General features: G+C 38.3%; 1 protein-coding gene across 1 annotated transcript in view; it reads right to left on the reverse strand.

Annotated features, from left to right (window-relative positions):
* The window catches only part of MARCH3 (membrane associated ring-CH-type finger 3), an 87,390-nt gene that overhangs the window by 55,771 nt on the left and 19,500 nt on the right, over nucleotides 1-12,119 (reverse strand). The window contains exon 3 of the mRNA XM_018565054.1: nucleotides 9,446-9,650. Within this exon, the coding sequence (XP_018420556.1) occupies nucleotides 9,446-9,650 (205 nt within the window). The remainder of the gene's footprint in view (nucleotides 1-9,445; nucleotides 9,651-12,119) is intronic.

A 12,119-nucleotide genomic window follows, 5' to 3' on the forward strand; every position in this document is an offset into this window, starting at 1 on the left:
TCCCTCTTTTCTATTATACCTAAACCCAGACTTCAGATGCAGCATGAACCCCCTTTCCACTGCACCAGTCAGTATTTGCATACACTTTTCCACTGGCATGTGAGCTGCAGGAGAGCAAAGTTGGGCTATCTTTGGGTGTAATAGATAGAAGGGAGGTGAGGAAAGCATTTGTAGTATAACAGTATACCTGTACTTTAAATCTGATACCCCTTGTTCTAACAAAATAGGATAGATGGGAATGTTTCCAGGTGACCAGAAAGTTAAACAGAAAAGCTACATCTTTAGATGAGTTTGGACACAAAGGTTTACAGAGAAAGGACACACTGGATAATAGCACTAACTAGATGGGACATGGTACACACCATCTAAAGAACTAAGATCATGCCTTTTGAAGACTTCCAGTGTGAAATACTGAACTGTGAAGGAAAAATATATTGGTTTGGAGGTCAATTGTTTTCTGAAGTTTTAAAGTAAACTGATGTGTAATATTTTGTTATGTATATAAAATCTTTGTTTTACACATATGCATTTAATACATAGTGAACCCATGGCACAAGATTTACAGAGAATTGTGAGTTTTCATATTGGGCTACTGAGCTCTGTTAACAAGAACCTTTTTAATGCAAGCACCTTACAAACTTTAGACTAGAGCTCCCCCTGCTAACTTAACAAAATATTAATATGCCTATTTACTTGACAAAAAAAACTTTAAAATTATATTTTGAATCCTGCATCAAAAAGCATCTCGGTGCTGATGATCTCCCCAGACTCTTTTAGCCACTCCCTCTCTACATACATTTGCTCCAGCATCACCTGCACGTCATTATTCTGGAAGAATCTTGTTCATGACAACAGAGGGCAATGTCTGGGCAATGTGTCTTGGTACAGCCACTTGGAATCTGCATCAGGGGCACTTGTGACAAGTTGACAATACAGGAGCACAAATGAGAGACAGTTGTCATCCCATGAAAGTACGTGCCTGAACAAGGACCACCATAGTAGGGTCAATAGGTATTATGTTAATAAACTTGCATAATTGAAATGATTTTAAATTTAAAAAAAAAATGCATTTACTTTTTAAAGCATATTTGAGATTTTCTGTGATTAGGTGTAGATTTAGTTTAATGGGTTGTTTTTTTCTCTACAAATGAAGGCAAGCACCTGATTGGTGACACTTTGCATCAAGGCTTATAAACGGGGCACTGTGTGTAAAACTTTAATCTACAATTAAATATACAAAATCTGCATGAATAGTGTTTTTGTTATCTGCATTCATTTAATCTAATAGAACATGAATATGAGAAAAACATCTTAGCAATTAGCTGGGATTAACGGCTGAAAAGAGCTAGTAACGATAAGTATTTCCTTGCATGTTGGCCCACCCACACCTCTCCATTCATAGAGCTGAGACTGGTGGGCAGAGCACTTCCAGATTAACATGACAGTATTAACAAACTCGAAACGTACATGTGCATAAATAGAACCGACATTCCTATTCCCATCTAAGCATTTAGCTGATATTGTAAATTCAGGCAAGAAAAAGTATTTTTGTACTCAAATAAGAAGAAAAGAATTCCCACTTGGGAACTGAGCGTTTTATGCATCTTATGAGAAGCTTTCATCAGCTGTGCCGAGTGATGTTTTATTTACAAACAGAGCGAGTCCAACAGCTCTGGAAATCCGGGATGTAGCTCTACCAGTTCATATAAGAGATACAACTGTGAAACATTATTGTGTCATTGGGCATGTCTAATCTCACAAACTGTCACCTACTACAGAGCTAGACATCCTTTATATACAGTTAATACAGACACATTTTTATTTTTACATATCTACATATAAAGAGGAAGATGAAACAATAAAACATGCATTTTGTGCATCTCTTTGAAATGAAAAACAAATAAAAATCTTTGTGCACCCATCATTTAACAACTTGATTATTAGGGCTGTCTTGCCTACAACGTTAAAAAAGAAGAAAATAAACGGGGCAAACTTTTTTTTGCTTTACTTCTCTTATGGGTCACAGATGTGCATTTGCTAATGTACTACTGTGATCCAAAGCCAGCATATAGCAGGTTACAGCCTGCTATATGCTGAAAGCGCAGAGTCGCACTGCAGCTGGGAAAGGTCTCGACAAAATTGTCGGGATCCACCCTGCTGCCTGAATGACAACTGGCTCTGCCTCTCTAGAGCCAGCTGTGCCTGCCCCATCTCCTGTCTGTCCCTCCAATGAGTGCTTGAGGAGCAGAGAGGGGAAGGAAGAATCTCTGTGGGTAGTGGGGACTTACAGGGAGGAGACCATGGCTATCAGTGGTACTGGTTACATGATCATTCAGCTCTAGAGTTGGCTTGTGATAGCTGCAGTGTCCTACCCAGGCTCTAAGTATTGGGAAGAATATATTTTACTTTCTACTACTGATACTTCTCCTTCAATGTAACATTTGTGATATTTATTAAGATCAAAGTGTCCTCTGTGCATGAAAAGATGGAAAAGGTTGGATGCTGGTGCAATCTAACTGCTGCCTGAACCCATTGGATCAGAAATGAGCAAAACTTGCATTGTACAAGCAAGCATGTCCGTGCACTCAGCTGACACTCCCAGCACCAAAGTTAACACAGGACAGCAATAGTTATTGAGCATAAAAATGCCTTCCCTGAGATTTTCCAGGTGAACAGGCCTGCTGAGTTCTGGTAAACATTACAGAGACAAAGTTAAAAACATAGGGCCCATTTATAACACAGTGGTTATCGCTATCTGCTATACTCCAAAGTCATACTCCACAACATAGCTGCTATAATTTGAATATAAATGAGTAAACTAAACATGAGATTGTACTCTACCACGGGAGCAAGATTGGAGCAGTGACTACTTTACCACAGACACAGGGACCATGGGGAACAAAAGTACTCACCCTCCAGAAGGAAGGACAGTGTCAGCATCAATTCAGAGATGATTTGAGGCTCTACGGCTGAGTAATGCAAAAAAAGCTACATTTTTGTTTATATCTGTAAAAAATAAGTCAAGGCAACTGGACTTGCTGTATTTTTCTTGAAGACGTTTCACTGGACATCCGACAAGCTTTTTCAATTCAGAATCTTATTTTTTACAGATATACCATGACCTGGATGAATGAGAACCTTCACAGACATTTTTGTTTATAGTTAAGATACGTGAATGCATTTCTAGGATTTAACTCCAGAGTGCGGTGTCACTTTAAGCATATTTTGATATTTGTAGGAACCACTGTACCTCTGTACTCTGGATAGGTTTATTAACTAGGCTTTCAATAGGTGAATTGATTTTAAAGAGTTAAGCCAAGAACGTTTTCATTTTGCACTGAGTTGCAAAGGATTAGAAACCTTGTGTGGGTTTTACTGATATGCAGAGCTCTATTTGGCTGCATTCACACCTAGGCGTCAGCGTTTTTGCTTAGCATAGTTTAATCATTTTTGCGCGTATGTTGCACATTTTTACGCGCGTTAGATGCGTGCATATGAAGATGGGTGTCTTAACTGGAAGATCAAAACTGTGGTCAATGGGGAAAAGCGCGTACAAACGTGCATACAAACATGGGTCACACGTTTTTCAGGTTTTTCTATTAAGTTTACGAGGCCAAACGCACGCAAAACCAAATGTTTTTGAGCGATAGGCATTTTGCAGCCTGTGACAAAACGCCTAGGTGTGAAAGGGGGCCATTAAAATTAATGGGAATTTAAGCGTTGAACGTTTTGTCGCTCATAAATATGCGCAATAAAATGCCTAGGTGTGAATGGGGCCTAAGAGAGATTTATCCTCACTTCCTGTGCCTCTGAAAATGTTTATCAGACAAGAATTGAGGGATAATCTGCAACAGTGGCACAAACAGAAATAAAAACAAAATGGACAGAGGATCTAGCCTTCCTCTTTTTGTTGAAAAAAAGCCTTTTTTTACGTCTGTTGGAGAGTTCCGCTCACATCCTGTCTGGTAAAACTTTGTAAGCAGGGAAGGAAGTGAGGGGAAAACAGACAATCCCAACAAGCAATAACAACAGGGGTTGGCCCTTCCCTTCTCTATCAAACACTCAGAAAAAAAGGTTTTGTCTGGTTTCCTCCATGGTATTTTTTATATATATATGAATGTGTAAGCTTTATTATAATCATATTCATTTAAGTCTTTCTATAGTAGTCTATGAAGAATAGTTGAGCCACTGAAAAGCTTTTTATTGTACCACTTTCAAGATCTGTGGCTTACTTTAGCCATTCTGATTGTCACCTAATTCTACTGAAATCTATGGCATGCAGTGACTTCCTTAGATCGGGTTTGCTAGCGGCAGCTGCTACTTGCATTGGGTCAGTGTCATGGGATATCTTTCAGGATCACTGTGCCAAGATTCCGTGGCATCATTCTCATGAAGTTACATTCTTTAGCACTGACAATGATGTTAACACATCATAGTCATAAAACAAAATTCTTCTAGGACGTTATAGTGTATATTCTTATAGACAGCCGCAATGGAACATATGATGCCCTAGGTAACAAGATGGCATACCATTCAATGAAAGGTTTCCCTCCTTCAGGCTCCACATTACTTTTGCTCTGGTTCTCTCACCATTGAATAATTAACAGCATAATTAGCCCATTCCGCTTCAATAAATCCACTTACGATTCACAACCTTTGCTCTTTCTATTTTGTTTTCTTTCTTTCCAAAGATTCTCTCCAAAACATTTACATAAAGGTCAATAAAACACTCTAGAAGTACACAGTATAACTTGACATTTGTTGTAAGAAAGAGAAAAGAATTGTCCCGGCAGAGCCTGACTTGTTGGTACCCTACACAGAATAAAAAACATTACAGCATCAAATGTCATCTCGCTACAAGTAATAGGAAGCTCTTTATGTGTCAATCAATAAAGAATTTGATGAGCCCTGCAGCTTAATGATGCCCTGGCATATGATGAATTTATCCAGCGTGGAACGCGTTAATTTTCCGACTGTTAAAGTCAGAATTGAACGGTTATCTTTTACTGCAGACAAGCCAGATGACATGAATAATCAGGACAAGCAGGATAAAAAACAATTATAATGATGTGATTTAGTCAGTCTGAACTTTAATCTAGCAAATTCCTCAGCTTTCAAGCAACAGACACAGAATCTACATTCTAATTTCAGCTCCTTGTCTGCATCTCTTAGAGGAACATGGAAGAGATATGGGAAAATCAGTTTTAAAGCACATGAAAAGCAAAACTGGAGTAAATTTCCAGCAGGCATTCAATCATGCAAAAGTGATACTGGTGTGTAATAATGGATTTTTGTGAGCATGTATGAGGTCTTTAGAGCTCATGGGGATTTTCAAACATCAAAAAAGATTGGGCATAAATACATTTTAAGTTCTGCTCTCAGTTACAATGTTTAGAAACGTATCATTAACTGTAAAATATCATGAAAAAAAATCTAGAAATTAGTTAAGACCATATATATAAAAATGTAAAAATATATATATAAAAATGTAAAAAATATAAAACCTTAGAAAAAAACTACAGTACTTAACCTGGATTAGCCTCTATGAGTGTAACAAGTCAAGCATTAAAGATACAATATCCATATTAAGCCGTTGCCTCAGCCCACCAATTCCTACCCGTCCAGTGATTCCCCACAGCTCCTTTTCTGGTGCTTCTGGGTATAGGGGAACATGTAACCTACTCCCATAATGCATTGCTTGGGCCTAGCAGAAAACTGCATATCCTTACATGGCAGGGGGAAAGACATCGCCACTCTTTCTAGACTCCAATACAAGCTGACATGTGTTTTTTTGTTTCCAGATGCAATAGAGGAAGAAGTTGTTTGGGATGGCTGGACAGTGTCAGTAGTGTTGTTGCCAAATATGGGTGGACTTTGCTTCTATACTTTTAACTTCATTAAAAAATATAATGAAATGTCTTGATCTGGTTGTTCTACTGAAAAAACATTGATAGAAAAATATACATTTTGGGATCTAAACCTACCATAGGCCAACCATGTTCATGGAAATCCAAAGCATAACATACATCAAGGAATACTTTACCCTAAGTATTACATGCCTGCAAACATGCAACCAGAAATCAGCTTACATTAGTCTGTCCACCAGGTGCTGCAAGTTGGTTTATGGCCATCTACTGTACATTACAGAAACATTTTTTTTAATATTATGTTATTCATCAAACCCAGTCTGAGTGATTTTTACACTAGTGAAGCATGGGAAGTCTAAAGTCTTAATTAGAACCAAGCAATTATTTCTAATGCTGTTTGCCATTAAGAAACATGCTCATTTCATATGGTCTATCCATGGAGACTGCCCTACCTCCTCATGTAGCTTATTTCCAGTTAACCTCCAGTTAATGCTGTTATCATTAAGCCACAAAAATAAGCCACATTCCATCTAGGCAACGGAAGGATCAAGCTCACAAGGGTTTTGTTTATAAAGAAGGCTTCTTATAACTATAACATTTAAATCTGTCTGGTAACTAGTGCTAGTGGAGGTGGATATGGATCAAACAAGACTTGTTGCGTGTGGCTTTCCCCTTATATGCCTTTTTTCCCCATAATGCTTCTCCAACAGGGAACGCCGCAATCTTTCCCACTGACTGAACAAAATTTCTACTGTCTTTCCCAATCTTTCCCACTGACTGAACAAAATTTCTACTGTGACACTGGCATGGTAAAACGTTTGTTCCCTTTTCAAAGGAGCAAAGGGAATAATCAGTGGTTAAATAAGATGGTTCCAAAATGTGCAATCCCTGCCTTTTATTCAGAACTGTAGGGATTAAAAGACATTTTTACTGCCTACAATACACCAGAAATGTTTTTTCATCTCAGTTTCAGTGATTGTTTAAAACAAGCAGGATGGGGTAGGAAAGAGGGTGAGTGGTCCACAGGCCTTTGCAAAAAGACAACAATAGAAATAGAATTAGAGTTGATAAAAATTAACTCTAATTAGAAATAAAATTATAAATTCGAAACTGCCATTCTGGCCAAAATCTTATTCTAAACTGATTCTTTCTGTAGTAACACCTAGTATTTTTAGAAACAAATGCTGTAAATCACAGCAACTCCTTTGTTATGATTCTGTAAACCAATATTACACAGTATTACATGTGTTTTTTCCTTTTCTTGTCCAACTCGCACCATACCAAAAAGGTCAGCAAACAATGCAAGATTTCTTTATTTGATGTAGAGATGTTCAGATACCAGTGCCGATACTTGGCATTTTCATGAGAACTACCAGGGTTGCAGCGGTTGTAGCTGGGACCTGGCTCTGGTGCTCCACCACTGTCCTCAAACCATTAGTCTGTACTGTTTTAGAAAAACTGTCACATTACAATAAACAAAAAGGCATCAGTAATTGTATATGTGAGTACTCGGCCATGTACTTGTAATTGGCCTGGGAAAAATGGTATCGGTACATCCCTAATATATATACTGTATATATATATATAAAACAAATCATACATTTAAACAGGGATGCACAAAACCCAGGAGCCCCAGAGCCAATGCTCCTTAAAAATGACAGCTGCCTCCTAACGTTTCAGTTTTTCAAGTCTAGTCTTGGGGCTGGAAAAGTATCTGTACTTGTACCAGGTATGGTACTTGGTATCTTAACATCCATCATTTGATGTTTTAAGACAAGTATTTCAACACAGAAATATTATTTAGAATTTCAAGAAAGATCATATATGTGCACTAATTACTTGCCAAATTTAGATACATTTATGTATAAAATGCAGAATGCAGTCTGCAGACTTAAGATCCCAAAACCTTATCAACAAAAAGGCAACAGTGTGGTTCCCAATTGATATACATCTGCCTTTGTTAAACGTGTGGATGCTAAACATTTGTAAACCCATTTGTAAAGCATGCTGAAGAAAGAACGGTTATCATAAATTATTGTACCATGCCTTGCAGTGCTGCTGTTCTGGGCTTAAATCTGTTATGGACAGAAATTGAAAACAATCTCCATGCTTTTCCATGGATTTGCTTGCATGGGTTCTCCAGTTTCTTTTCACAATTCAAAAACAAAAATGTTAATTTACATTCTGATTAGAGTCAATCAAATTTAAGTGCAAATTGTATGAATTTGCTGAATCGCATCGTCAGATTTCTGATCCACCTGAATGCAATTTTTATCCTATCTGCAGCAAATAAATCATGAATGCTAATTGCCTAGCTGCATGAATAACATGATTCCCTGCAGATCAATGCAAATACTGATGTAAATGGTTTTATGTTCCCTGTAATATAAAATATTAGCACATCAAGATGAAATTATTAGGTTGTCCATAGACAGCTGAGTAAAAGCTGGTAGTGCTTGTGATTACTGGGCTGTTGAAAAATCTCACAAGAATCAGGCATGTATAATAAGGCAAAGAGATGGGCAGAAATCAACTCATCCATTGGCCTGCCTAAGTAAACATTGGCCAGACAAGCAACATTTGTGTTGTTATAAAACAGCCAAAAAATAGGAGAGACTTCCATGTGTGTTCTTGGTTTTTTTGTTTATTATTATTAATAAGTCATCTTTAGTCCTTTCCCCTTGCAAGTCCCCCTAACTTTGTAGACAGAATTCTGATATTTTTATTTTTTTTTTACTTACATATTCCGTGAATGATGACATCACTGGGGCCTCCGAAATCTTAACTTTGCTGCAGTTGGTAAAAGGGATCCAAGCGTATGAGCATTACAAAAAATGTAAGGTGGCCATTCAATTCATAGGGCATGCAAATTGTACATACTAATTTTTAGTCTTTGCCAATAGGTATCCTTTAAAAACTTTATATTCAATGACTCCAAGCAAAGAAGACATTGAAAACTCACTGCCCATGTTGGCAGACTCTGCAGCTGTGAAGATAAACTACCAGCTGAATATCCAGCAGAATCTGACCAGGGAGTGTCAATTTCTTGGTACCCTGCTTCGCTGTGGTCCCTTCTTGCCAATTTCTTCGTTATTACAGGACACAGACGTGACATTCTGATGACGGACTGAACAAATAAGTGCATTGGGGGACCAGAAATACAACTCTTCTAGAAGTGTCTGATTCTGCAGACTCTTCAACTGGCACTTTATCTTCACTACTGAAGAGATCAGCGGCGCGGGCAGCAGGAGAAGTGAGCATTTAATGTTTCGTTTTAGGGGGCTATTAAATATATAACCTTTGATTTTAACAACAACACCTCCATCAACTATTATTTTCTACTATTAAAAATATATTAATAAATAATAGAAAACATATTTACTATCAAAAATTAAAATTAGTAAAATTAGTAAACATTGAATAAAATCTGTTATGGATCACAGAAAATTAAAACTGCAAGACATGTTTTGCAACATAACCCAACCCATCTGTAATGGTGGATTGCAGTGTAGAATCATATGTCAGAAAGAATCAAGTCAGTGTAACTGCAAAGCTGTAACAGTACATTACTGACTGACCTCTACTAATGGTCTAGGCTTGCGTTCCACAGAGAACCTGAAGTGACAGAGTTCACAGTAGCTGGTGTTGGACGACGAAAGCCAGTGCTCCAGGCAGCTGCGGTGTATTGTCCCTAATGTTCCAGTACATTCACATGGAGAAAGGAGATCTTCTTGGTTACTTCCTTCATGGCATATTCTGCACATTGGCCGGTCATTGAAAGTGCTAAAAGACAAGCAAAATAATTTCTGTGTCAAATGAATATATTACAGTAACTGGCAATAAAAATGTGTAACTTGATATTTTAATTTCTTAGAATGTTACTGTGTTTACATCCAGCTAAATACTGTAACAATATACATATTATTTTAGCTGGTTTAGATATGTGAAAGTGGGCTTCATTAAAGGTAAAGGTACCAGGGATGTACCTATTAACTACTCCATGACTAAGAATCTTTCCCTAGGAGTTGAACTGAAAACTTTACATTTCTGCTGAAAGGCCAATGTGCTCAGACATTAGTCTTCTGTGTGATTCTAACATAGTAGACAATTTGATACCATGATAGTAGTAAATCTGTGAAAATTATTGTAATGCATATCTACCAATCAATAACCAAAAAGTGGATATGCATGGCTAGAAACGTTTATTCTTTTCATTACAGTTTCTTACTAAGAATACAGATGAAAATATGGCTTCCAATATAAGTCCCATTCAGTCAACCAATGGCAAATGGTAAATGTATACACTACTGGTCAATCATTTTAGTACAACCCCATTTTTTGGCTGAAATGTAACAGTTCAAGTCCAGTAAATAACCTGAAATGGTACAAAGGTAAACCATAAACTGCCAGAGGAGAAAAAAAAAAGTTTACGTTAACGAAAACTGAAAAATAATTTACATTTTAGAGTTACACAAAAAGGCCTTTTTCAGGGAAGTAGTAATGGGTTAATAACTCACAGTTGTTCTGCAGCAGTGTAAGTAAATTAAGCCTTGAATGTTTCTGCTAACAATTCGTACAGGTGTGCCAACTTTTGTTGATTACTCACAAGCCTTCTATTTGTATAATAGCAGTGTTGGAGCAGACTGTGTTACTACACCATCTTAAGCAATATGTGGACAGTATTGTACTGCAGGAAGTAGTATACTGCTCTCAAAATGGTGGGAAAAAGACACTTAGCAAAGGAAGACAGATAGACCATTATAACCTTTAAAAGTGTAGGTCTTTAGAGAAATTGCAAAGAAAGCCAAGGTGTCAGTGAGCACAGTTTCCTACACCATAAAAAGACACTTGGAAACCAGAGGAAACTCTTAACAGGAAGAGGTCTGGCAGACTCAAAGCCACAACAGAATCAGAAGACAAGTTTCTGAGAGTCAACAGCTTGCGTGACAGACGGCTCACAGGACTACAGCTTCAAGCACAGCACAGATCGAGGTAAGCAGGTCTCAGTTTCAACTTTGAAGAGAAGACTTGGAGCTGCAGGTTTGACGGGTCAAGCCAAATGCCAAGATGGCAAAAAAAATAGGCCTGCCTGGCCATGAAGCACAGTCAGTGGACTACTGAAGACTGGAAGAAGATCTTAGGGACCGATTAATCAAAATTTGAGATCTTCGGTCCATCACGCAGGGTTTTTATATGCCACCGAGTAGGCAAAAGGATGGTTCCTCAGTGTGTGACACCAACTGTCAAACATGAAGGAGGAAGCATGATGGTCTGAGGCTCTTTTGCTCTTTCCTCTGGTGTGCACCTAGTTGGTCAGGGGTTCATCCTCCAGCAAGATAATGACCCCAAAAAATACCTCCAGAACTACCTTAGAAAAAAGAACAAGACTTTAGTCTTCAAATCATGGAATGTCTAGCACAGTCTCCAGATTTAAACTCCATCAAGCTGGTTTGGGATGAACCGGACAGAAGGGTGAAAGCAAAGCAATCTACAAGTGCAACACATTTGTGGGAACTTCTGCAACAGTGACGGAAATAACTTTCTTAACAATATTTGATTTCCATTGTAGAAAGAATGCCACAAATGTGTTGGGCTGTTATATCCGCAAAAGGCTCGAGGTTAAATTTCCTGACCAGGAGCGGTAACCCCGAGCCACACTCGGGAATACCCTGAATTCACACTCACCTCGTCCCTCGATCCCCGCGGTGTCCGCTCGTCTTCTTCGACCAATAATGGCATCCGTCTCCAGCGTACGCTAGCATAAGCGTTGCAGGGGGGCGGATCCGGCGGGAAATTCAAACGTAAATACACCTAAAACACACATAATACATTGTATTACATTGTATACACTGCTATTACATTGCTGATTTAATTATTTCACCTCAGCTTTGTCCCTGTAGGTTTTTCCAGTGCCCTGCCTGCACTTTTACCATTCTATTTGCCTGGAAAACTTAAGAGCGTCCATGGCATCCAAAAAGCGTCCGCTGAGGTCAATAGCGGTTTTTGACCAGCTTGAAAATAGCGATAGTGATGTGGAATCACTTATAGAATTGAGCGACAGCGATTCGTGGGGAAGTTCGTCGTCAGACACTGAAAGTGATGAAAGCGACGATTCTGCGACCGAGCTAAGTGATGTGCGAACTTGGTGTTCTATTGACTGTGGTATGGATGATGCAGCACCCCCAAGGTTGAACATGACAACCCCTTGGCATACCTAAAATTATTTCTGACCGATGAGGTTATTGATTAAAT

Source organism: Nanorana parkeri, unplaced genomic scaffold (genome assembly GCF_000935625.1).
Source record: "Nanorana parkeri isolate BGI_ZX_2015 unplaced genomic scaffold, ASM93562v1 scaffold809, whole genome shotgun sequence".
NCBI classification, from domain to species: domain Eukaryota; kingdom Metazoa; phylum Chordata; class Amphibia; order Anura; family Dicroglossidae; genus Nanorana; species Nanorana parkeri.